Below are 26,318 nucleotides of genomic sequence, written 5' to 3'. Positions count from 1 at the left end.
CAGGCTACTTGTGATGTTCACTTCAAGGAATCTGAAGATGTCAACCCTCCCAACCTCAACACTGCACTCCTTTCTGAAGTTAATGACCAGCTCTTTTGTTCTACTAATGTTGAGGGAAGGCTGTTGTCATACCAAATTTGCTTGACCTTACCCCATGCAGTCAGTGATTCTGTGTCTTTCAGGCAACCGCAAGTGTAAGAAGGGCTACAGGCGCTGCTTGAATGGACGGTGTGTCCCTGTTGGAAACTGGTGCAATGGTGTGGACGAGTGTGGTGATAATTCTGACGAAGCCTTCTGCAACAGTGAGTTTCCAGTTCAAGGGAGCGAGAGGAGGGATGGTCAAGGGGGGTGGTGCGCTGAGGCTGGTGAGCCGTGCTCTGAGGGGCAGCATAGAGGGAGCGTCATGGGAGCGGCGGTGAGGAGGGAGCGTCACACTGTGGGTAGGGCATGTTGAGAAGGGAGCACTGAGAGAGGGGTGGTTCCAGTGGACTTGAAGGGATCGGGAAACAGGGACCCTGCAGGGTTTAGAGGGAGCGGGAAATGGGACCCCAGAGGGTTTAAAGGGAGTGGGAAGTGAGGTACAGTGGATTTAAAGGGAGTGGGAAATACGGACCCTGCAGGGTATAAAAGGAGCTGGAAGTGGGACCCTGGAGGGTTTAAAGGGAGTGGGAAGTGAGGTACAGTGGATTTAAAGGGAGTGAGAATAAGGTCCAGTGGACTTAAAGCAGAGGTTCCCAACTTGGGGTGCCTGCACCCCCAGGGGGTGCGAGATGGAATTTCAGGGGGTGCGACAAAGAGTGGCTTGTATCCTTGAGTGACGAGTCACGAGTCATCACTCAGCCAGCTGCCAGTGTGCCTTGAGAAATGGTAGTAATGTTTGTCCCAAGCACATTCCAGTCTCTTGCTGCCCAAGTTGAGAGAGACATAAATTCACTCCAATCTCCTGCTGCCCAAGTCAGCATTGAGGATTCTCATCAGTGTTACCTGGGAAGTTCCACCTCAGAGTTGAGTGTCATCAATGTTAGCTAGAAGGTTACATCTCAGAGTTAAAAATCATCTCATAATGACAAAATCTTTATACATCCCGAATCAACCATCGAGTAATGACTTCGCGTTAAAACCAAACCCGCAGACAGTAGATAAATTATTCAATTATAAAATTTTAAAAAGCTGTATTTTGATAAAAAGCAGCTGAAGTCATTCATTCGTATTTGTCTCAATGCATTAGAGAAGTTTTTGAATTTCAAAGGTTTTTTTTCTCTTAGAAGGTTTTTTCCTTGAATTGTTGATAATTTTGAATTGTGTTAGTTGAGGAGGTATCGTGGTTAGCACCAAGGACTTTGAATCATGTGATGGGAGTTCATATCTCCAGTAATCATCAGAAATAGGTGTGCAAATTCAGTAGAGAGTAGCCTAATAAGTTGCATTGTGTCCCTGTAGCATTTCCACCTGATGACTTATCTTGGCGTAACCGCAGATAATATCGTAATATAATATTTGGAAGTGTATTTCTCGCGATACTTTGCTATAGGTGTTCTGATTGAGTAAAGTGGTTATCCCTGACTTAGTCAGATAGTTTTTCTCATATTAGCTCATATTTTTCTCTTTACCCTTAACCCTTCATCATGTCAAAAAGAAGGAGATGATTTTTAACTCTGAGATGTAACCTTCTAGCTAACATTGATGAGACTCCTCAACTCTGAGATGTAACTTCCCAGGTAACACTGATGAGAATCCTCAACGCTGACTCGGGCAGCGGGAGATTGGAGTGAGTTTACGCCTCTCTCGACTTGGGCAGCGGGAGACTGGAGTGTGCTTGGGACAAACGTTACTACGACTTCTCAAAGCACACTGGCAGCTGGCTGAGTGATGACACGTGACTCAAGGACACAAGCCACTCTTTGTCGCACCCCAGGTTGGGAACCCCTGGTTTAAGGGGAGTGGGAAATACGGACCCTGCAGGGTCTAAAAGGTGCTGGAAATGGGACCCTGGAGGGTTTAAAGGGAGTGGGAAGTGAGAGACCCTGGAGGGTTTAAAGGGTGTCGGAAATGGGACGCCAGAAGGTTTAAAGGATGTGGGAAGTGAGGTCTGGTGGGTTTAAAGTGAGCAGGAAACAGGACTTCAGTGGGAATGGGAAACCAGGCCCCAGTGAGTATAAAGGGTGGAAGAAACGGGGTCCCAGAGGTTTTAAATGGTGCAGGAAATTGTGAACGTTGTCTCTCAGTTTCTGATTAAATCTCTCCCCTTTCACTTAAACCTGTCCCCTCTAGTTCTTGATTCCCCAACCCTGGGAAAAGACTATGTGTCTATCATGGTATCATACATCCACCTTAATACATCATTCTCACTCCCCCCTCCCCCATACACCTTATTTTCCTCCTTACTTGGATTCACCCATTACCTGCCAGCTTATGCTCCAACCCACCTTCTGTTCCCCCCCCCCCCCCATTTCCAGTTCTTGATAAAGGGTTTCAGCATGGTGACTCTTCATTTTCCCATAAATGCTACCTGACCTACTGTGTTCCTCCTGTGCTTTGGGTGTGTTTCTGCACCCACCACCTGCCAGCTGTTGCACCTCCCCTTTCCCCCACCCCTCATCTCTTCATACCAGCTATCTCCCCTCCAGTCCAGATGAAAAGTCTTGACCCAAACTGTCAACTGTTTATTTCGTTCCACGGACACTGCCAGCCCACTGAGTTCCTCCACTACTTTGTGTGTGCTTCTGAATAAAATATTCTCAGTCCCATATTGGAGGCTGGTCTAATTCATTAAGTTGGTTAGCATTCTGAATGAAATAATCCAACATTGGCTTAGCAGAAGTCAAAAGTATTGAGTACAACAGTTAAGATGTTTTGTTAAGGTCATATAAATCTTTCGTGAAGCCAAATTTGGAGTTTTGTGTGCAGTTCTGGTCACCTACCTACAGGAAGGTTGTCAATAAGATTGAAAGAGTGCAGAGAAAATTTACAAGGATGTTGCCAGGACTTGAGGACCTGAGCTACAGGGAAAGGTTGATTAGGTTAGGACTTTATTCCCTGGAGCACAGGAGAGTGAGGGAAGATCTATAAAAAATTATGAGGGGTATAGACAGAGTGAATACACGCAGGCCTTTGTCCCTCAGGTTGGGTGAGACTAGAACTAGAGTTTAGGGTGAAAGGTGAAATATTTAAGGAGAATCTGAGGGGAAACCTCTTCACTCAGAGGATGACAAGAGTGTGGAATGAGCTGCCAGTGGAAGTGGCAAATGAGGGTTCAGTTTAACATTTAAGAGAAGTTTAGATAGGTAAGTGAATAGGAAAGGTACAGACGGTTATAGTTCAGGAAAAAGTAGATGGGACTAGGTCGAAGTCCAGGCTGGCATGGACTAGTGGGGCTGAAAGTTCTATCTCTGAGCTGTAGAATTTTATGATTCTTTCAACAACAGCCTCTTCCCTACTGCTTTCCGGTCCTTGAACCGACCTGAAAAACTTCATCCTACTGCAGGATCCACACTTCCCTCCACTTGCACAGACTTTGTTAGATCTGTTTTATGTAATTAACTAAACTTTAAATATGTGTAATTAAAGTTCATGTGAATTATGTTTGTGTGTACTGCTGCAAGGGGCTGATTTTCATGTTAGTTATACCCTGGGTGTGTAAGACTGTAACTTTAAACTTGCTAAACCTATTGCAGAGACGACGTGCACGTTGGAAGAATTGCGGTGCCGAGACGGAACCTGTGTGGGAAACTCAACCCGGTGTAACCAGGTTGTAGACTGTCCTGATGCCTCGGACGAGATGAACTGCTGTAAGTGATTCCAAACTCCCTATCTGCACTGGAGGCTGCTGAAGGGATGGTGAGGAGGGGGTATTGCACAAGGTTCAGTAGGGTGGGAGAGCTGCACTGTGGCAGATGCTGTGAGAAGAGAATTGGAATAGGTTTACTATTGTCACACGTACCGATGTACAGTGAAAAAGTTGTCTTCTATACTGCTCCTACAGATCAAATCATTGCAATCAATCAATCGACCTTACAACAGTGGGTTAGAAGCAGTCCTTGAGCCTGGTGGTACATGCTTTCAGCCGAGGGGATGGTGGCAAGGAGTGTGCAGGACTGAGGGGTGTAGATATGGTGAATGCAATGCACACTGTCTTTTACCCCAGGGTTGGGGTTGTGTTTTAGGGAGCTTTGAGCCTGCAGGCCTCCTACAGGAGCAGCGGCACCATCCACTGGCCTGTAGTGGCACTGCAGTGTGACCGAGATGTGTTTACATAGAAAATAGAACCGCATGGAATAGGCCCGTCGCAGCACCTTGTCTGTGCTAACCTACAGGTTGAGCATTCCCCCTTATCTGAAAATCTCTGGAATTTGAAGTTTTTTTGAGCGCTGACATATACCACAAGTAGAAAATTTCACAAGGCGCTAGAAAGGTTCCCAGGCGATGTGCAGGTTTCTACGCATCACATACAGTTCTGAGAAGTGATCTCACATACCCCAAGTGGGGCCTGCAATTTACCCCTAATCAAATTCAATCTTCTTGTTTTTATATCTTGCATAAAGCATAAAAAAGTGAAGTACAAATACAGTATTTTAATGAAAACATGGCATGGTAGGTGGAGACTGAAGATATTGTTGTACAACGGCTGATTCAACTGATCTCTCGATACTGTTATGCGGCTTTTGCCACCCTGCACACATTATTTTTTCATTATAATAATGGTATGTAATAATTTTTACTGTAATGTGTGATAAAGAGAAAGACTGCTCACCAGTAGTACATAAATTCAGAGTTGGGAATGATGTTGATGCCAAGCAGCCACTGACGGTCCACCTGGGCAGCTGATAGCTTACCTCTAATGTGCCTGTTATTGTTTCATGCACAAAATTAGTAAGTCTATTACATAAAACTATCTTCAGAGTCTATGTACAAAATGGATTTTGTGTTTACACTTGGGTCCCATCCCCAAGCTATCTCAAATATTCCAAAATCCAAAGCACTTCCAACCCCAAGCATTTTGCATAAGGGGTGCTCAACCTGTAATTAAACACTTAATTTAAACTAATCCCTTCTGCCTACACAATGTCCATATTCTTCATTCTCTGCACATCCATCTCTGGTTAAGAGATTCTGGTTGGGCTGAAGGGTCCTTTCCTATAAATGTGAATATTAAATGGTGTGTGTGTATGCAAGGTTACTTTTCTTAATGTAATGCAGAAGATTTTAAGCATTAAACTTGTGTTTCCTCCCTCTCTGTCACCAATCTCTCACATCCCTTTCTCCCCTCCTCCCTCCCCACCTTCCTCTCATCTCCTTCTCCCTAACCTGACACAGCGACAGTCACAGACTGTGTTCACTACTTCAAACTTGGGGTGAAGGCTGACTCGTTCATCAAGTGCCCAGCCACCACCCTCTGCTACCTGCCTGCCTGGAAATGTGACGGCTCGAACGACTGTGGGGATTACTCAGATGAGCAAAACTGCCCAGGTAAGCAGCTTGTATCTCCGAGTTCTTCACTGCCTGATCAGAGCAGTACCAACTGCTTTTTCTTGGCATACCCCTCTTGAAGGTGGGTGTGAGATACCTTCCCTTTGTACTGCCTCAAGGCTGCTAGAGAGAGTACAGCCACCCAGGCAGCTTCTGAGCTTTAGTGGAGCAGGGTTTAAAGGGAGCGGGAAACGGACCCTGCAGGGTTTAGAGGGAGTGGGAAATGGGACCCCGGAGAGTTTAAAGGGAGTGGGAAGTGAGGTACAGTGGGCTTAAAGGGAGTGGGAAATACGGACCCTGCAGGGTATAAAAGGAGCTGGAAATGGGACCCTGGAGGGTTTAAAGGGAGTGGGAAGTGAGAGACCCTGGAGGATTTAAAGGGTGTCGGAAATGGGACGCCAGAAGGTTTAAAGGATGTGGGAAGTGAGGTCTGGTGGGTTTAAAGGGAGCAGGAAACAGGACTTCAGTGGGAATGGGAAACCAGGCCCCAGTGAGTATAAAGGGTGGAAGAAACAGGGTCCCAGAGGGTTTAAATGGTGCAGGAAATTGTGAACATTGTCTCTCATGTTCCGATTAAATCTCTCCCCTCTCGCTTAAACCTGTGCCCTCTAGTTCTTGATTCCCCAACCCCGGGAAAAGACTATGTGTCTATCATGGTATCATACACCTCCATTCAATCTAGCCCAGTCTCTTAGGCTCGAAGGAATAAAGTCCTCACCCTATAACTAAAGCCCTCAAGTCCTGGGAACATTCTGGCAAGCCCTGCTCTTCCCGTCTGAATGACAACTTGCCTATAATAGTATACACAATACTGTGGTAGTGGTCTGGTATACAGGGTGGTGAAGAAGGCACGCTGGCCTTCATCAGTCAGGGCACTGAGTATAGAAATCGGGAGCTTATGTTGCAGTTGTTGAAAATGCAGGTAGAGTATTGTGGTCAGGTTTGGTCACCGTGCTGTAGGAAGGGATGCCATTATACTGGAAAGAGTGCTGAGACTCGACAGAGGTTGGGCAAGTTGGGACTTCATTCATTGGATCACAGGAGATGGAGGGGTGACCTTACAGAGGTGTACAATCCATGAGGGGCACAGCTGGAGTCATTTCCCCTAGGGTTGGGGAATCATGAACCAGAGGGAACAGGTTGAGAGGGGAAAGATGTAATAGGGATCAGAGGGGCAACTTTTTCACCCAAAGGGTGCTCTGTATGTGGAACGAGTTGCCAGAGGAAGAGGTTGAGGCAATTGGACAGGTACAAGATTGGAAAACGTGGAGGGATATAGCCTAATGGGACTGGCTTAGATGGGAACTTGCGTGAACAAACTAGGCCAAAGGGCCTGTTCCCCTGGTTTTGAATGGGGGTTTCTGTGAGATTAACGTGCTGCTGTTTACCCACTTGCAGACCCGCGGAGTTCCAAGTGTAACACCAATTACTATGGTTGTCAGAGTGGCCGCTGCATTCCCTCCAGCTGGGTCTGTGACATGGAGCAGGACTGCGAGAAGGGAGAGGATGAGACTCAATGTAGTAAGTGTCCAACTGCTCTCCGTTCCCTCCCGGCTTCTGTATATGTCCCGGACCCTCCCTCCCTCCTCCTTCGTCAGTTTGCAGAAGAAGGGGTGTGGGGGCTCAGTGGGTAGAATCTTCTTGACTCCTGTGTCCCAGTCCTCAGGTCCAGTGATTATTGTAGTTGTGTCAGCCCTCCACTTTTTGGGATCCCCACATGATCTATCTGCTGTAAAAGGGGCGATTGTCTTGTTTCTTTTCAAAGGTCCTCAAGCAAGAACTTGGATGGATGGGAAAGGTTCCTCGGGTAAATTCGTGACCTGGTTTCTTACTGCCACCCATACTGAGATACAGTGAAAAGCTTGTCTTACGCACTGTTCACACAGATCAGATCATTGGCCTTGAGGTAGAATAAGGGAAACAATAACAGAATAAAGTGTCACAGCTACAGAGAGAGTGCAGTGTAGGCAGGCAATGAGGTGCAAGCTCATAACAAGGTAGATTGTAAGATGAAGAGTTCATCTTATTGTACCGGAGAACTGTTCCAGAGTCTGGAAACAGTGGGGTAGAAGTTGTCCTCAAGCCTGGTGGAACGTGCTTTCAGGCTTTTGTATCTTCTGCCCGATGGGGGGGGGGGGGGGGGGGGGAGAAAGAATGTCTAGGGTGGGTGGGGTCTTTGATTATTCTGTCTGCTTCACTGTGACAGTGAGAAGTGTAGACAGAGTCCATGGAGGGGAGGCTGGTTTCCTAATGTGCTGAGCCGTGTTCACAACTCTCTGCAGTTTCTTGTGGTCACGGCAGAGCAGTTGCCGTACCAAACCCTGATGCATCCATAGAGGGCACATTGTGTGGTGCATTGATAAAAGTTGTTTGAGGTGGCAGGGAGATGACAAGTTTATTTTGCCTGGTGAGGGAGAAGAGGCGTTGAAGAAAGAAAATTAGAACAAAAAGAAGACAAAGTCCATTGAGAACACAGCGTTGCTGTACTGAGGTGCTGATCAGGGTTTTGCTGTTTGGTTCAGGAACCAAATGTTTGAAGGGAAGTAGCTGTTCCTGAACCTGGTGGTGTGGGACTTCAGGTTTCTGTACCTCCTGCTTGATGGAATGTTGGGGATCTTTGACAATGGACATTGCCTTCTTTTGGCAGCATCTCCTGTAAACAGTATGGATGGTGGGAATGAATATTCCTGTCATGTACTGGGCAGAGTCCACTACTCTCTGCAGTTTATTATGTTCCTACGCATTCAAATTGCCATACCAGCCCGTGATGCAACCATTCAGTACATTTCCAGCAGTACATCTGTGGCAGTTTGTTAAAGTGTTTGCTGACAAGCCGAACTTCCTTCAACTCCTGGGATGCCTTCTTTGTGTCTGCATCTCTGTGCTGGGCTCAAGAAACAAAGACCATTGTTGTACAAAGTGTCAATGTACTGAGAGGGTGATTAGGGTTGTGCTGTTAATGGGTGCAGGGTATAAGGAACACCTCCTTCTCTTCTGCAGATAAGTTCTGCCGCTATTCTGAATTTGAATGCAATAATCACCGGTGCATCACCAGCCGTTGGGTCTGTGACGGTGCAGATGATTGTGGCGATGGTTCAGACGAAGATGAACGTTGTGGTGAGTATATACATGGCCTTCTGAGAGAGTTAACCCCCACGGATTTCCGGGAATTTGCCACCCACCATTCTCCTCCTCCACCTTCCATACTGTCCCATCTGGGATTTAAATGGTGAAGGAGTGGTTAGTGGATAGCTGTCAGGTGATGCGTTTTGAAAAAAAAACACGAAGTAGGACTTGTGCGATGAATGGTGGGACACTTGGGAGTGTGATGGAACAGGGGGACTGAGGGGTCACAGGTAGACAGGTGTTTGGCACATTGACCTCCATCTGTCAGAGCATTAAAGTTGGGATGCTGTGTTGCAGTTTTACAAGATGGTGAAGTCGCATTTGGAACATTGTGTTCAGTTTTAGTCGCCCTGCTATAGGAAAGATGCAATTCATCTGGAAAGAGTGCAAAGGAGATTTATATTTGGATGTTTTGGGGACTGAAGGGACTAAGTTACATAGAGAGAGGATGGGCAGGTTGTGACTTTATTCCTTGGTGTGTAGGCGACTGGGAGGTGACCGTATAGAGGTGTATAAGATCATGAGGGACAACTTCTTCACCACAAGGGTGGTGGGAAAATGGAACAAGCTGCCAGAGGAAGTGGTTGAGGCAGGTGCATTAACATTTAAAAGGCAATTCGGCATGGACATGGATGGGAAAGGTTTGGGGGGAATACGGACCAAACGTGATGAGTTTAAGTGGGAATCTAACAAGTTGAACTGAAAGGCACATTTCCTTGCTGTTTGACTCTATGCTCAGGTACAGTGACAAACTTGTCAGCAGCTTCACAGGCAAGTTGAACCAGGCAACACACAAAACCAAAATTAAGCATAAGTTCTACAAAGTGAATAAAAAAAACGTAAGAAGGACATCAGACCCACTATCAGAGACAGCTGGCTGGTTAGTACAAGAGGTGGTCTGTGGCCTGTGGCTTGGTTGTGTTTCATTGCCAAGGTAGAGTTTAAGGTTGTGCCGATTGGTTCAGAAACCGAATGGTTGAAAGGAAGGAGTGACGCCTGTAGATACAACTGATGGTGGGGAAGGATGTGCCCATGATGTATTGGGCAGAGTCCACTACTCTTTGGTTGTTAACGTCCCTACCTTGATGTCCCCTGTAGCGATGGCCACGTGTGGACCGGATTCGATTAAATGCTTGGGATCCCACATGTGTGTTCCAGCTGCTTGGAAATGCGATGGGGACAAGGACTGTCCGGATGGTGCAGATGAGAGTGTGACGGCTGGCTGTGGTGTGTATTGCCATGGGAGGGATCCATCAGTGAATGGGGAAGGGCAGTAAGGAGGGAGCGCCGTGCTGTGAGAGGGGCAGTGAGGAGGGAGCACCGTGCTGTGGGAGAGGCGGTGAGGAGGGAGTGCCGTGCTGTGGAAGGGGCGGTAAGGAGGGAGAGCCGTGCTGTGGGAGGGGTAGGGTGGAGGGAGTACCATGCTGCGGGAGGGTCAGTGAGGAGGGAGTGCTGTGCTGTGGGAGGGGCGGTGAGGAGGGAGCGCCGTGCTGTGGGAGGGGTGGTGAGGAGGGAGTGCCGTGCTGTGGGAGGGGCGGTGAGGAGGGAGCGCCGTGCTGTGGGAGGGGAGGTGAGGAGGGAGCGCTGTGCTGTGGGAGGGACAGTGAGGAGGGGGCGGTGAGGAGGGAGCGTCGTGCTGTGGGAGGGGCAGTGAGGAGGGAGCGCCGTGTTGTGGGAGGGGTAGGGTGGAGGGAGCGCCATGGTGTGGGAGGGGTAGGGTGGAGGGAGCGCCGTGGTGTGGGAGGGGTAGGGTGGAGGGAGGGGCGGTGAGGAGGGAGCGTCGTGTTGTGGGAGGGGTAGAGTGGAGGGAGCGCCGTGGTGTGGGAGGGGCAGTGAGGAGGGAGCGCTGTGCTGTGGGAGGGACAGTGAGGAGGGAGCGTCGTGCTGTGGGAGGGGCGGTGAGGAGGGAGTGCGTGCTGTGCGAGGGGCGGTGAGGAGGGAGGGGCGGTGAGGAGGGAGTGCCGTGCTGTGCGAGGGGCGGTGAGGAGGGAGCGCCCTGCTGTGGGAGGGGCGGTGAGGAGGGAGTGCCGTGCTGTGGGAGGGGCAGTGAGGAGGGAGCGCTGTGCCGTGGGAGGGACAGTGAGGAGGGAGCATCGTGCTGTGGGAGGGGCAGTGAGGAGGGAGCACTGTGCTGTGGGAGGGACAGTGAGGAGGGGGGGCTGTGAGGAGGGAGCGTCGTGCTGTGGGAGGGGCAGTGAGGAGGGAGCGCCATGGTGTGGGAGGGGTAAGGTGGAGGGAGCGCCATGGTGTGGGAGGGGTAGGGTGGAGGGAGGGTCGGTGAGGAGGGAGCATCGTGTTGTGGGAGGGGTAGGGTGAGGGAGCGCCGTGTTGTGGGAGGGGTAGGGTGGAGGGAGTGTCACCCTCTGGGTGCAGCGTTGTGTTGGGAATGAATGAGGATGGGCTTTAGCTTTTACTCTCTCCTGGCAGTCTACAACGACACGTGTGATGAGGGAGAGTTCATGTGTCAGAACAGGCACTGCATACCCAAACATTTTGTCTGTGACCATGACAATGACTGTGGCGACGGCTCAGATGAGTCTCCTGAGTGTGGTGAGTTTTTTCCATCCCTCTTGCCTCCACTCCTCTCGCTGACTCTGACTCCCTCTCTCCAATACACTCCTCCCCATCTCTGTGATTCCCTCCCTCCCCTTCACCCCGTCCTCATCTCTGTGACCTCCTCCCTCCCCTTCACTCCCCCCCACCTCTGTGACCTCCACTGGATTTTACACACCCTCCCTGTCGTGATCACCTTTGTACCTGATGCCATTCCCTTTCTCTGGTGCCTGTACACCTCCCCACATCTCTCCCTCTCCTACTTCACCTGCCCAGGTCCCATAGCTCTGGAAGTTTCTCCTTTGCAAGCTGAGCTGAGCGAAGTCTTCCTTCCTTTTACAGAGTATCAGACTTGTGGTCCCACTGAGTTCAGGTGTGCCAACGGCCGGTGCCTCATCAATAGTCACTGGGAGTGCGATGGGGAATTCGACTGCCACGATCTGTCAGATGAGGCGCCCAGGAACCCACATTGCACAGGCTCTGGTGCGTGTTAAGTTCCTCTGTGTGCAGGAGCCTTCCCAGTGAGCCTTGTTTTTCTGTTCACTGTCTGATGCAGAAGTTAAATATTCTGTTAGGGGACCTCAGCGGGTTAGGCAGCATCTGTGGAGGGAAATAGAGAAGAACACGGGAACAAACGCTTCAGCTCTTCATGTGTGTGGAGAACTAATTAAACAAGTAATTAAACATCTAACTAAACTAAATCCTTTCTGTATACATCATGTTAACATCCTTCCATTCCCTGGTCATTTAAGTGCCTAACAGCCTCTTAAACCCTTCTATCATACCTGCCTCCACCACCATCCCTGGCAGCATATTCCAGGTTGCCACCTTTCTCTGTAAAATAATTTACCCTGAACATCTCCTTTAAACTTAACTTCTCTCACTTTTAATGCATGCCCTCTAGTATTACACATTTCAACTCTGGGGAAATAGATACCGGATGTTTATTTACACCTCTCATAATCTTATAAACTATCAGATCTCCCCTTAGCCTCCACCTCTCCAGAAAAAAACAACCCAAGTTTTTCCCCCTCTCCTTCTAGCACATGCCCTCTAATCCAGACAGCATCCTGGTGAACCTCCTCTGCACCCTCTCCAAAGCCTCCACACCCTTCCCTTAATAGGGATATCTTATTATAAGAGGCATAGATAGGATAGGTGGCTAGAATTTTTTTTTCTGTATAGTAGGTGTATCAGCAGCAAAATTGTGTAAGTTGAAGGAAACTTGGTATATCCCCATTGACCTCACCAATTTGTATAGATGCACCATTGAAAGCTTCTACAATTTTTTTTTAACTGTCCACTGGAAGGGGGAGATAAAAGGTGTTGTTGATTTTGTAATGCAGATAAGTGGCGAAATTGGCAAATGGGTTTCTTACTGTCAAATGTACGTACCAACGTATGATGAAACATTTGCTTCACATGCCATCCACACAGAACATTTCTTCACATCAGTACTTTGAGTTAGAACAAGGTAAAGCAATAACAGAATGCAGAATAAAGTGTCACAGTTACAGAGAAAGTACAGACAGACAATGAGTTAGGTTTTGAGGTCAACAGTCTATCTTTTTGTTCTAGGGGACCGTTCAATGGTCCGATAACAGTGAAGTTGTCCTTGGGCCTGGTGGTATGTGTTTTCAGGCTTTTGTTTTTTTCTGTGCAATGGGAGGGAGTGAAGACAGAAAGTCTGGGGTAGGTGGGGTCTTTGATTCTGCTGGCTGCTTTACTGAGAAGTATAGACAGTTAATAGATGGTATGCTGGTGTTCATGTTGTGCTATGCTGTGACTGTGGCTCCCTCGGACCAGTTACCAGTTGCCTCACCATCCCGCCCTCTTCCTGCAGAGAAAAAATGCAACGAGTCGTTCTTCCTATGCAACAACGGGATCTGCGTCAACGAGACCTACCTGTGTGATGGCAGCAATGACTGCAGTGACGGCTCTGATGAACTGAACTGCTTCATTGATGAGTGTCTGAACAGGGAATTGAGCGGCTGCTCCCAGGAGTGCGAGGACTTGAAGATTGGGTTCAAAGTAAGTGTAGGAGGGGTGCACAAAGGGTGCTATGTACAGGCATTGAGGAGGGAGGTGGGGAGTACCGAGGAGAAAGGAGCGCCACTTATGGGGGGGATGACGGGTGAGGAGGGGACAGCAAAGACTGCTGTGGAGGAGGGTGTGCCATTGGAGGGGTGCTAAGGAGGAAGGGGCCTGGGAGGGTCACCATTTATGGGCAATGAGGAGGAAGGTGGGATGATGAGGAGAAAGAATGGGAGCTGAGGAAGAGGTGCCTCTCTAGCACTGAGTGGGAGAAGGGTGGCGAGGATGAAGTGCAGAGAAAGGAGTACCATATGATCACTGCAAGTAAGTGCTTTCCATTGCACCTGTGCGCACCTATTTCTGCACGTGTATGCTTGGCGCTGACATAGACCTTGATGCCTTTCCAGTGCAGGTGTCGGCCAGGGTTCAGACTGAAAGATGACGGGAAAACTTGCGTGGACCTGGATGAGTGCTCCACCACTTACCCCTGCAGCCAGTATTGCATCAACTCATATGGTAGCTACCGTTGTGCCTGTGCAGAGGGGTACACCCAGCAGACCCTGGACCCCACTGGTTGCAAGGCCAATTCAGGTAACAACCTTGCAATCATCCATATATTCCTCTCGCTCTCTCCCTTTCTCCCTTCCTCCCCTCACCATTCTCTCTCCCCCAGTTTTCCTCTCTCTCCACTCCCACCCCTCTACATCTCTCCCTCTCCCCCTCCCCTCTCTCTATCCTTTCTCTCTCCCTATTCCTTCTTCAGCTGCCTGGGTCCTTGAGGTCTGTGATCACTCTCCCAGCACCTTCCCACCTCTTTCTCCTTCTGTCCGTTGCCGTGTGTCACCCTCTGGCTGGACAAAAAATGTTGCACTATTATGTTGTGCTGTTTTTCTTCTTGTCCGCAGCCAATGAAGCTTTCCTGATATTTGCAAATCGATATTACTTACGCAAGCTTAACCTGGATGGTTCAAACTATTCTCTGCTTAAGCAGGTGAGACAGCTCCCTTCTCAGCCCTGCGCACAGATTCTATCCCTATCCCTGGGTCAGACCCACACCAGGAGCACCGTGCACAATTCCCATCTCCCTATCCCTGGGTCAGACCCACACCGGGAGCACCATGCACAGTTCATATCTTCTTATCGCTGGGTCAGACCCACACCGGGAGCACTGTGCACAGTTCATATCTTCTTATCGCTGGGTCAGACCCTCACCAGGAGCACCGTGCACAGTTCCCATCTCCCTATCCCTGGGTCAGGCACACACCGGGAGCACCGTGCACAGTTCATATCTTCCTATCGCTGGGTCAGACCCACACCAGAAGCACTGTGCACAGTTCCCGTCTCCCTATCGCTGGGTCAGACCCACACCAGGAGCACCGTGCACAGTTCCCATCTCTCTATCCGTGGGTCGTACCCACACCGGGAGCACCGTGCACAGTTCCCGTCTCCCTATCCCTGGGTGAGACCCACACCAGGAGCACCGTGCACAATTCCCATCTCCCTATCCCTGGGTCAGACCCACACCGGGAGCACCATGCACAGTTCATATCTTCTTATCGCTGGGTCAGACCCACACCGGGAGCACCGTGCACAGTTCATATCTTCTTATCCCTGGGTCAGACCCACACCGGGAGCACCGTGCACAGTTCCCGTCTCCCTATCCCTGGGTCAGACCCACACCGGGAGTACCGTGCACAGTTCATATCTTCATATCACTGGGTCAGACCCACACCGGGAGCACCGTGCACAGTTCATATCTTCTTATCCCTGGGTCAGACCCACACCAGGAGCACCGTGCACAGTTCCCGTCTCCCTATCGCTGGGTCAGACCAGACTGTTTCCTCTAGTATTAGTTGTTTCAACCCTGGGGACAAAGATACCAGCTGGCTACTCTGTCTTACCCTGCCTGCCCCCACTACCTCTGTTCTTGGTTTATAAAATCATTACTTTCTTTAACTTATAAACTGATAGAACTTTAGTTTAAAAGAGTGCAGAGAAAATTTACAAGGGTCTTCTTGAGATACAGGGAAAGGTTAAATAGATTTAGACTTTTATTCACTGGAGCATAGAATGAGAGGAGATTTGACAGAGGTATTGTATACAAAATTATGAGGGATACATCAATCTTAGATTAAGGGTGAAAGGTGAAATATTTAAGTGAAACACGAGGAGGAATGTCTTCACTCAGAGGGTGGTGAGTGTGGAATGAGCTGCCAGCAGAAGTGGTGAATGCAGATTCATTTGTAACATTTAAGTGAAGTTTGGATTGATGGGCGTTATGGTCCAGGTGCAGGTGGAATGGACCAGACTGGCATGGACTAGACGAACTGAAGGCCTGATTCTGTGCTGTAGTGTTCTGTGACTCTTCCCTTAGCCTTTGCAGCTCCAGAGGAAACCCTGGTTTGTTTGAAAAGCCCAGCTCGTGTATACTTAGCCACGTGGTTGGTCCAGCCACAGTGGTCTTTGGCGCCTGTTCCCCCTTTCCTTTTGCTTCTGCAGATCACATAATGCTGATTTTGTGTGTCTATCCTAGGGCCTCAACAACGCAGTGGCTTTGGACTTCAATTACAGGGAGCAGCACGTGTACTGGACGGATGTCACCACACAAGGCAGCATGATCCGCAGGATGCATCTGAATGGCAGCAATGTGGAGGTGAGTGACTGATGTCCCTCTCCCCACCCCGTCCCATACCTTCCCTCAACCTCCCTGGGTAAAGACAGACACAAAACTGGTGGTGTCATGGACAGCGAGGGAGGTTGTCAAGGATTAGAGTGTGGTCTTGCAGCCTCATTAGTGGTCCCAAAAAAATTAGTCGACCTCTAATGAGCCTGTGACAAGATTTCACTCGAATCCCATGTGTATCGGATTAAACTCCATCTGCTATTCTCAACCCACCTCCAAGGTCAAAGTTGAATTAATTGTTACAGGCGTAAGTACACGTATGTGCAGGTGCAATGAAAATCTTGTTGCAGCACGTGGTACATAATAAAAACAAGAGCAGTGGTGGCCATCTGGCCTGTCAAGCTTGTTCTGCCGTTCAATAAGGTCACCGCTAATCTGGCTGTGGACTCAGCTCTATCTGCTTGTCTTTTCCCCACAAACATTGATTCCCCTGCTCTACAGAAATCTACCTAACTGTGTCTTATTTAATGAAGTTGCCTCTCCTACCTCTCTGGCAGAGAATTCCACAGATTCACTACTCTCTGGGAAAAGCAGTTTCTCCTTATCTCCATCCAAAATCTATTCCTCCTAACCTTGAAGCTATGTCCCCTCGTTCTCGTATCACACACCAGTGGAAACAGCTTTCCTGCCTCTATCTTACCTGTCCCTCCAATAATCTTATATGAAACAAAAAAACAAAGAAATTCACAACATATGTCAGCGACAATAAACTTGATTCTGATTCTCTAAGATTCTTTGTCATTGTTTTGACTTCCAGCAAGTACAAACCCAGGCAGCTCAATTTCTCTCATAGGCTAATCCCCTCAATTACCAAATCAGCCTAATCAATCAGTACCATCAGAGACACAATATACACAAGAAAAACATAAATTAGACACAATTTCTACAAGAAAAAACTCAATTAAAAAGAAAAACAAAATCCTGAAGTCCATCATAGTGCAGAGTGGTCACGTTGTTGCTGTACTGAGGTGATGATCAGGGTTGTGCCGGTTGGTTCAGGAACCGAATGGTTGAAGGGAAGTAGCTGTTCCTGAACCTGGTGGTGTGGGACTTTAGGCTTTGATGATGAATGTTGCCTCCTGTAGACACTGCTGATGGTGGGAAGGGATGTGCTCATAATATATTGGGCAAAGTCCACTATTATTGCATTCCTGTGTATTTGAATTGCCATAACAGACTGTGATGCAAACAGTCAGGACACTTCCAACAGTACTTCTGTAGAAGTTTGAAGAGTGTTTGGTGAAATTCTGAGCCTCCTAAACCTGCTGTGAAAATAGAGATGCTGGTACAACTCCTTGTGAATGTGTCTTGTGTGCTAGGCCCAGGACAGGTCATCAAAGGTGTTAACACCCAGGGATATAAAGCTGCTGACCCTCTCCACCACCCTTCCCTTTCCTGAAGTCAATGATTAGCTCTTTTAATTTTACTGATGTTGATTGAAAGGTGGTTGTTAAACGCCATTTGCCATTTCACAGCCCTCTTCAGCAACACCTTGATATCAGCCTGCAGCCAAAATTACCCGCAACAATATCAACAAATCCACCACACTAATGATTTGGATAAGACACATGCACACACAGAGTAATGCACACGCGTGCACACAGACACACACATACAGTGACACACAGAGTAATACACTGAAACATATTGACACACACAGTGATGCGTGCACAGAGCATTAGCGGTCAGGATCGAACTGGTTCTCAGCAGTTCCATCCACGGAGTCTCTGTTGTGTGCGTTAAGGCAAGCCTGCGATGTGTGGTAACCTGTTATGCATGCTTCTTTCCCCCCCCGCCCCCCCGGACTCCCCTCCAGGTGCTGCACAGGACGGGACTCAGTAACCCAGACGGACTGGCTGTGGACTGGGTGGGTGAGAACCTGTACTGGTGCGACAAGGGCAGGGACACCATTGAGCTCTCCAAACTGAATGGAGCCTACCGCTCTGTGCTGGTCAACACTGGGCTAAGGGAGCCTCGGGCTCTAGCTGTTGACGTCAGAAATGGGTGAGCTCCTTCTCCCTCTCCTTGCTCCATCTCTCTCACATACCCTTGTTTCCACTTGCACTGTTCCCTCTCTCCATCTGCTCCTTCTTTCCCACATTCCTCTCTCCCTGTTCCATCTCTAACTCACTCTGTCTCCCCTTTCCCTCTCTCCCCGTTCCCTCTCTTCTCGTGCTTCTCTCACCCACTCCGTCTCCCCATTCTCTCTCTCCTCATTCACTCTCTCCACTGTTTCTGCTCTCACCCATTCCCTCGCTCTCCTGTTCCTTCTGCCCCCCATTTCCCCTGCCTCCCTCCTCTCCCTTCCTCACCACTTCCTGTGTCCTATCTCCCCAGCCTTGCACTCTCTCACCCTCTCTTCCCTCCTTCTCTCATGCTTCTTCTCTCCCCCAACACTCCAGTTCTCTTCCCTTTACTTCCATCCCTACCTTTCCCTTCACTTCCTCCATTTCATATTCCCTTGCTTTCTCTTCCCTCCCACTCACTTACTTCCCTGCCTCTCCTGTTCTTCTGCCCTTTGCATCCTCTGTTACATCTACCTCTCTTCACTCCTTGCCTCCCTCTATTCCATTCTCCTTTTTTCCAGTCTGTCTTTACTTTCCCTTCTCTTCCCCTTAAAGCACACCCTCGCCTGCCCAATCCCTCACCAGTGACAACACACACACACGCACTTTTGCAACCAGGACCTCACTGCCTCCACTCTCTCCTCACTCTGTTTCCCTTAACCCGCCCACTGACCACATTCACATGCTGTACCTTCAACCCTCACACCTCTCTTCTGTCTCTGCTCCCCACTCAGCTACCTGTACTGGTCAGATTGGGGCGACCACCCGCACATCGGCAGGATTGGCATGGACGGCTCCAACAGAAGCGTGGTGGTGGATACCAAGATCACCTGGCCCAACGGCCTCACACTCGACTACGTCAATGACCGAATCTACTGGGCTGATGCACGTGAGGACTACATTCAGTTTGCGGACCTTGATGGTGCCAACAGACACATAGGTGAGTGGTCATCTCCCTCTTGAGCTCAGGGATATGAGACAATTGATGAAGGAGGAGGGAGAGGGGCGAGGAGGTGTAGGGAAGGAGTACCAGAGCTTGTGGATTTGAGCGATTGAAGGAGGGGAAATGTGGGGTGGGGAACAACTTTCAGAGTTCAGAGATTCAGGCAGCTGATAGAGGAGGGAGAGAGAACATGAGAGAGAGAAAGAGGGTAAGAGAGCAAGTCCAGACAGAAGTGACTAAAGATAACTGGCAAAGCTAAACTTTAGAATTAGTTTACATACTTTGAAGTAAACAGGAATCTTTTGGTTCTTTTGTGGAAGTTTTGAATTGATTTTAAATGTAAGGGCTTGTTCCTAACTTAATGCTTACACTTCCTTTTTCCCTTTTCATGGAGGGAATATGTTAATGTGTTGTAGGTAGGATTTTTTTAGGAGTACACATTCTAGAGTCTAAATTGAATGATCCACATTTTTCCCTGCATTACTGGGTTGTATTCTTTTGTTGTAAAAATTAGATTCCTCAAACCATTTGAAGTGTGACATTTTTGTATCTGGAAATAGAAATAAGTGAATTGTCTGAAAACAAAAGGGGTGATAAGGAGGGAGCACTGTGCTGCTGGAGGGGAGGTCAGGGAGATTCTTGGGAAGAAAATGTAATTGTTTCTTAGATAGGAACATGGATGAGAGAAAAATGGAGGTTTATATAGGAGGAAAGGGTTAGATTGATTTTAAATTATGCTAATGTCAGCACAACATCATGCACTGAATGGTCTGTACTGTGCTGTTCTGTTCTACATTCTTTGAAATGATGGACCCTTCCAGAGTAAGCATACACTAATCATCTTCTCCCTCTCTCATTGGCAGTTCTGGACCATGACATCCCTCACATCTTCGCCCTGACCCTCTTCGAGGATTTCATCTACTGGACAGACTGGGAGACCAAGTCTGTCAACCGCGCCCACAAGAGCACGGGGAGCAACAAGACACTTTTGATCAGCACACTCCACCGTCCCATGGACATTCACATCTATCATCCCTACAGACAGCCTGAAGGTACTGCTGATTACATCCTCAGCATTGGCCTCTGAGACCCCATTCATTGTGACCTCATTTTGGTCTAAACTGGTCCACGGTGACCGAAATGCTCCAAGCCAGTCCCATTTATCCCATATCCCTCTAAAACTTTCCTTTCCGCGTACCTGTCGAAGTGCCTGTTAAATGTTGTTAATGTACCTGCCTCAATCATTTCCTGCAGCAGCTCATTCCATATACTATAATTTTCTGGATAAAGAGTTTGCCCCTCATGTTTTTATTAAGTCTCTCTCCTCACCTTAAACCTGTGCCCTCTAGTTCTTGATTCCCCAACTGTGGGGAAAAGACTGTGACTGGCCACCTTATCTCCACCTCTCGTGGTTTTCCAAACCACAAGGTCACTCCTTACCCCACTCCACTTCAGGGGGAACAGACCCAGCCTGAAGTTGTAATAATAACCCTGCTGTGATATTATTCATATAGCACAGAAACAGGTTTTCTCTCTGTCCCTCCTACTCCTTCTTTTCCACTTTTCTCCCTCTCCCCCCCTCCACTTTCCCCAATCCTCAACTCCAGCCCACTCTTCTCTGTACACTCCCTGCTCTCCACGCCCTTTCTCTCCTCCCCATGTCACTCTTTCTGTCTCTCTCCTCTCCCCCCTTTCTCTCCCTCTCTCTCTCTCTCTCTCTCTCTCTCCTCCTGCATCTCTCTCACCCTTCTCTCCCACCCACTTTCTGTCAGTGAAAACCACAATATTGATATCTCACTCTCTTTCCCCCCACAGTTCCCAATCACCCCTGCAGGAAAGACAACGGGGGCTGCAGCAACCTCTGCCTGCTGTCCCCAGGCGGTGGATATCGGTGTGCCTGTCCCACCAATTTCTACCTGGCTGCAGATGGCAAAACCTGCCTCTCCAACTGCACCGCAAGTCAGGTGAGAGAGGGGCAGTGAAAAGGGAGCGCTGTCGGCGGGGCAGTAAAAATGGAGCACTGTGGGAAGGGGATAGTGAGGAGGGAGAACTGCTGGAAGGGTGGTGAGGAGGGAGGAGGGAGCGCTGCTCTGTGTGAGGCAAAGTAGCCCACAGAATTTGTTCTTTGCCTTGCATGGGGCATAGATAGAGTGAATTCACTCATCCTTTTCCAAGGTTGGTGAATCAAGAACTAGAGGGCACAGGTTTAAGATGAGAGGGGAAAGATTTAATAGGAACCTGAGGGACAACTTTTTTATCCAGAGGGTGGTCTGTACATGAGAAGAGCTGCCAGAGGAAATGGTTGAGGCAGTTATGTTAATAACATTTAAACTACACTTGGACAGGTACACAGATAGGAAAGGTTTAGAGGGATATGGGACAAATGTGGACAAATAAGGTTAGTTTGGTGGGGACCTTACTTCCTCAGACCTATGTGGAACCATATTTGGAGTATTGTGTTCAGTATGGTCACAATACGACAGGAAAGATGCTATTCAGCTGGAAGGAGTGCAGAGGAAGATTTACAAGGATGTTGCAAAACTTGGGGGACTGAGTTACAGAGCGAGGTTAGGCAGGTTGGCATTTTATTTATTTGAGTTTGAGTGACTGATAGATGACCTTAGAGAAGTTAATAAAATCATGAGGATTGTAGATTGGATGCAGTCTTTTTCCCCAAAGAACCAGAAGAACCATGGGTTTAAGGTGAGAGAGGAAAGATTTAATAGGAATCTGAGATGCAACTTTTTCTCTCAGATGGTGGTCCTTCTGTGGTATGAGCTGCCAGAGGAAATGGTTGAGGGATTTTCAACCTTTTTTTATATTACGGAACAATGCCATTAAGCAAGGGGTCTGTGGATTTAGAGGAATGTGGGCCTAAAACCGGCAAATGTGACTGGCTTAGACTGGAATCTTGGTCATTGTGCCTCTACAGTTTGTGTGCAAGAACGACAAGTGTATTCCTTTCTGGTGGAAATGTGACACAGAGGATGACTGCGGCGATCGCTCAGATGAGCCAGAAGATTGCCGTGAGTATTGACGTGGAAAGCCATCTCATAACATATTCCTGGGTTTAGGCACGGGGTGAAGTTCCCTCTGCACTGTCCCATCATACACTTCTGAGTTTAGACACAGGGTGAATCTCCTTCCACACTGTCCCATCACACTCTCCCAGAGTCAGACACAGACTGAATCTCCCTCCACACTGTCCCATCACACACTCCCATGGTCAGACATAGAGTGAATTTCCCTCCACACTGTCCCATCACACACTCCCAGGGACTGACACAGAGTGAATCTCCCTCCACACTGTCCCATCACACACTCCCAGGGTCAGACACAGAGTGAATTTCCCTCCACACTCTCATCACTCACTCCCAGGGTCAGACACAGAGTGAATCTCCCTCCACACTGTCCCATCACACACTCCCAGGGTCAGACATAGAGTGAATCTCCCTCCACACCGTCCCATCACTCACTCCCAGGGTCAGACACAGAGTGAATCTCCCTCCACACCGTCCCATCACACACTCCCATGGTCAGACATAGAGTGAATCTCCCTCCACACCGTCCCATCACTCACTCCCAGGGTCAGACACAGAGTGAATCTCCCTCCACACCGTCCCATCACACACTCCCAGGGTCAGACACAGAGTGAATTTCCCTCCACACTCTCATCACTCACTCCCAGGGTCAGACACAGAGTGAATCTCCCTCCACACTGTCCCATCACACACTCCCAGGGTCAGACACAGAGTGAATCTCCCTCCACACTGTCCCATCACACACTCCCAGAATCAGACACAGAGTGAATCTCCCTCCACACTGTCCCATCACACACTCCCAGAATCAGACACAGAGTGAATCTCCCTCCACACTGTCCCATCACTCACTCCCAGGGTCAGAGACAGAGTGAATCTCCCTCCACCCCGGATTGTCCTCGGGCATGTCAAGCTCTTTATTTCCAATGAGGTCCTTCTTCTCCATCACCACCATCAGGTATAAATTCAAGAGAAGCACCCTCTGCATTCTCTCTCTGGCACCAGTAGTTAATGCAGCTGGCACAGCAGGAGGACATTGAGGGTTGATGTACCGTCCAGTACAAAGGGGAAAACTACCAGATGTACTGGAGTTATGAGTGCCACTGTACCATGCGTGTAGAGAGGTGGGGCACTTTTGGAGGGACTGTCCTAAATCCCAGCCCAAGGATTCCACCTCTGGCAATGCTGTCCCCGCTTGTTCTTATCACCCCACCTCTCTGAGGTTCAGGTGGGGGAACCTGAGGTTAGGTGTAACGTGCGCATGGGAGGGATGTGGAGCAGACTCCACGAGCAGGAATGTGAGGAAAAAGAGTAAACGCTTCGGAAGGCAGACCCCTGGATGCACGGATGGGTTGGGGGGCTGGTGAATAGGGTGATGGAAACCAAGGCTGCCGGCGCACTTGTGGTCTCTACGTCAGCATGCTCCTCTGGCCTGAACAGAAAGAGTCTTTTTTTCCAGCAGGGAGGAGTGTGCAGACGTGGAAACCATTGGAGGGGGCAGCACCCTCTCTGGAGGATAGCCATCAACCCTGGTAATCCTCCTGTGGTGGGTGCAGAAGGGGAAAGCTCCAATGACATTGTGCGGGACGATGCTTCTACGGTTGCAGTTGACATTGCCCATGATGTGGCAGCTGAGACAGCCTGGAACCCTCTGCCTAAAACTTAGTGGTTAGTGCCTCCTTAGAGGTATGAGTAACAGGAAAGGGCAATGAAGCAAAGACCAGCCTTCCTTCTCTCAGGATCTGGCTCCATGTAAGTCCCTAGAACTCGAGTCATCAGAATCCTGCCTGGCTCCTGAGGGGAGGGATGTTTCCATCATGCCAGCCTTTTTGAACCTTGGTTCCCCAGATATTTTGGGAGACAGCCCCTCTACAGCTGTTCTTAGAGTTTGGACTGAGACAGTGGTGGAGTGGGCAGGTGAGGTTACATTACCCACTACACATTGTGGGATGGGTGAACTGCCGTTTGCTGGTACACGGGGAAGAAGGTGTGGACTCCCATGTTTAGTGATGGGTGGCAGAGGTTTCTTCTGATCATGAGACAATGGACATCCTCTCCCCTCCCGATAGTTCCCCATTGATGTCTTTCGAGGAGATACGGTAATTTATTTTGACCTCTGAGTGTGTAAAGCATAGGCCTAAACTAGCCTCCCTATGCTGGAAGAGCATGCCAAGGCTGGAAAGGTCGCTGCATGCCATCCTCAGGCAGAAGAGGAAGGGCTGTGACCAGGAATGGTAACTGTCAGCTTAGGATCTTCCTGGATGACCTGTTGAGGGACACCAAGGCAACATGCAGTGTCACTCCTTTGAAGGGTATGGGATCACAAGGCTGCTCTGGCACCATTCAAGCTGTAGGGCAAAGAATGTTCTTGCTCTTTCTGAGGATTGTAGGGTGAAGGGGGGGCTCCACTCTGTGAAAGGTACTGGTGCTGAGGCCAGGTGTAGTCCTGACATGAAGCTTACCTTAGCACACCTTGACGTGAATAGCAGCAGGGGTTCTCTCCGCAGGTTCAATTATCCCTTCGTCCTCAGGGATGGGAGATATGCACTGAGTTTCCTGCAGGAAGTCCATACCATTCCAGGAGATGAGTCCAGCTGGCTCCTGGAGTGACAGGGAGGGGGTCTATATCCTCAACTCCCACCTCCAGTGGGGTGGTAGTTCTGCTGGCCCCGACTTTCCAGTTAAAAATTGTGAAAATCCAGGATGCCTTAACGCTGCACTTTACAGAGTGAAGCTCCCTCCCACCACCCCATCTGCAGACGGGATAAGCTTTGCTTTTTCTGCTCCCCAAACAGCTGAGTTCAAGTGCCGACCTGGACAGTTTCAATGTGGTACCGGTCACTGCACCAACCCAGCCTTCATCTGTGACGGTGACAATGACTGTCAGGACAGCTCTGATGAGGCCAACTGTGGTGAGTTCCAGCGCCTGTAATACATGCATGTATGTGTGTGTACGCATGCACTCATATCTGTACGCAAGTGTGTGTGCATACACAGACACACCCACATACATGCAGTCAGTCTGTACAGAACTGTGCCCATGTGTTTGCACAGGTTCACGTGCGAGTACGTTTATGCATGTGCATTCTCAGGCCATGTGTGTGTTCAAGTGCAAGAGTTTGTGCAAGACATTTGGGTTCATGAGAGAGTTCGTGACTGAGCAAGTGAGAGAATGCACATGCGTAACAGAGTGCATGTGCAAGCCGAGGTTTCTGTGATTGTATGTGAATGTGTGTGTGAGTGCAAGGTGGAGGTTCCAGCTCTAGAGTACCACTGCAGCCTCCTCTGCTCCTCTTTCCCTAGAGATCCACGTTTGCCTGCCCAGCCAGTTCAAGTGCTCCACTGCCAACCGCTGCATCCCCGCCATCTTCCGCTGCAATGGCCAGGACAACTGCGGGGACGGCGAGGACGAGAGAGACTGCCGTGAGTATCTCTTTGTCCAGGGCATGCTGGGGGTAAGGGAGCCTCACAAACCATATTCCATGCTGTTTTATTCAGTGAGGTAGCTACAAGTGAGACCTTTCTCATGCAGGGTGTAGATAAAGAAATGCCAGATAGGTGCTGATAAATCAGTTTATTGTCTCATGGACTGAGGTACAGACAAAGCTTTGTTATAGAACAGTATGGGCCCTTCAGCTCACAATGGTGACAATTAGCTCGCAAACTACTCCACAATCAAAAGAGGAAAACCCTAGCTCATTAGTTGTAGAATACGTCTTCTGGTGCTACTTGGACATGCCTTCAGTGATGAACCCTGGGTCGTAGGATGTTTCGGGTCTTTAATCATCAGCCACCCTTGTCCGGGCGACCCAGCCGGGGGTGATCAGCCCCCGACTTGTGTCCAAGTGGCGCGCTAAACCACGGGTCTCCCCTCCAGATCCAAGGCCACCACGAGGCCTTTTCAGCAGCCTCCAGAATGTTCTTGGCGGCTCTTCTGCACTGCAGTCCTTTTACTGCAAGAAGTTTAAGAGTCCGCTGCTATGAATGGCCAGCAAAGCCCCAGCACCCAACTTCAACTGGCTCATGGCGAGCTCTTCAGCCATTGCTCCAGCATTCTGCAACAAGATATACTCATAAGACATGGTCTATAATCCAGGCAGCATCCTGGTAAACCTCCTCTACAGCTTCTCTAAAGCTTCCATATTCCACCATAATAAGGTGTCCAGAACTAAACGTAATATTCCAATCTGAGTTTTATAGAGCTGCAGTGCAACATCGCAGCTCTTGAACTCAATCCCTGAACTAATGAAGGCCAACACACCATATGTCTTCTTAATCACTTGTGTGGCAACTTGGAGGGATCTATGGGCTTGGATGCTGAAATCCCTCTGTTCCTACACATTGCTCAGAATCCTGCTATAACCTTGAAGATGAGGTAGATGCATCCAGTGAGAATGATTTCTGTGGTA

At 49.0% G+C, this 26,318-nt stretch overlaps 1 protein-coding gene across 1 annotated transcript in view; it reads left to right on the top strand.

The window, feature by feature from the left end:
• LOC132384773 (low-density lipoprotein receptor-related protein 1-like) overlaps positions 1-26,318 on the top strand; it is a 337,602-nt gene that overhangs the window by 274,935 nt on the left and 36,349 nt on the right. The window contains 19 exon segments of the mRNA XM_059956253.1: positions 183-302; positions 3,675-3,788; positions 5,314-5,466; positions 6,865-6,987; positions 8,467-8,583; positions 9,691-9,819; positions 11,020-11,142; positions 11,488-11,628; positions 12,989-13,176; positions 13,587-13,770; positions 14,085-14,170; positions 15,713-15,832; positions 17,679-17,866; positions 18,663-18,868; positions 19,735-19,923; positions 20,687-20,835; positions 21,804-21,897; positions 24,705-24,821; positions 25,213-25,332. Coding sequence (XP_059812236.1) covers positions 183-302; positions 3,675-3,788; positions 5,314-5,466; positions 6,865-6,987; positions 8,467-8,583; positions 9,691-9,819; positions 11,020-11,142; positions 11,488-11,628; positions 12,989-13,176; positions 13,587-13,770; positions 14,085-14,170; positions 15,713-15,832; positions 17,679-17,866; positions 18,663-18,868; positions 19,735-19,923; positions 20,687-20,835; positions 21,804-21,897; positions 24,705-24,821; positions 25,213-25,332 — 2,661 coding nt within the window.

Source organism: Hypanus sabinus, chromosome X1 (assembly GCF_030144855.1).
Source record: "Hypanus sabinus isolate sHypSab1 chromosome X1, sHypSab1.hap1, whole genome shotgun sequence".
NCBI classification, from domain to species: domain Eukaryota; kingdom Metazoa; phylum Chordata; class Chondrichthyes; order Myliobatiformes; family Dasyatidae; genus Hypanus; species Hypanus sabinus.
Note: the sequence above shows the minus strand (reverse complement) of the source record. Positions and strands in the feature narration are given on the sequence as shown.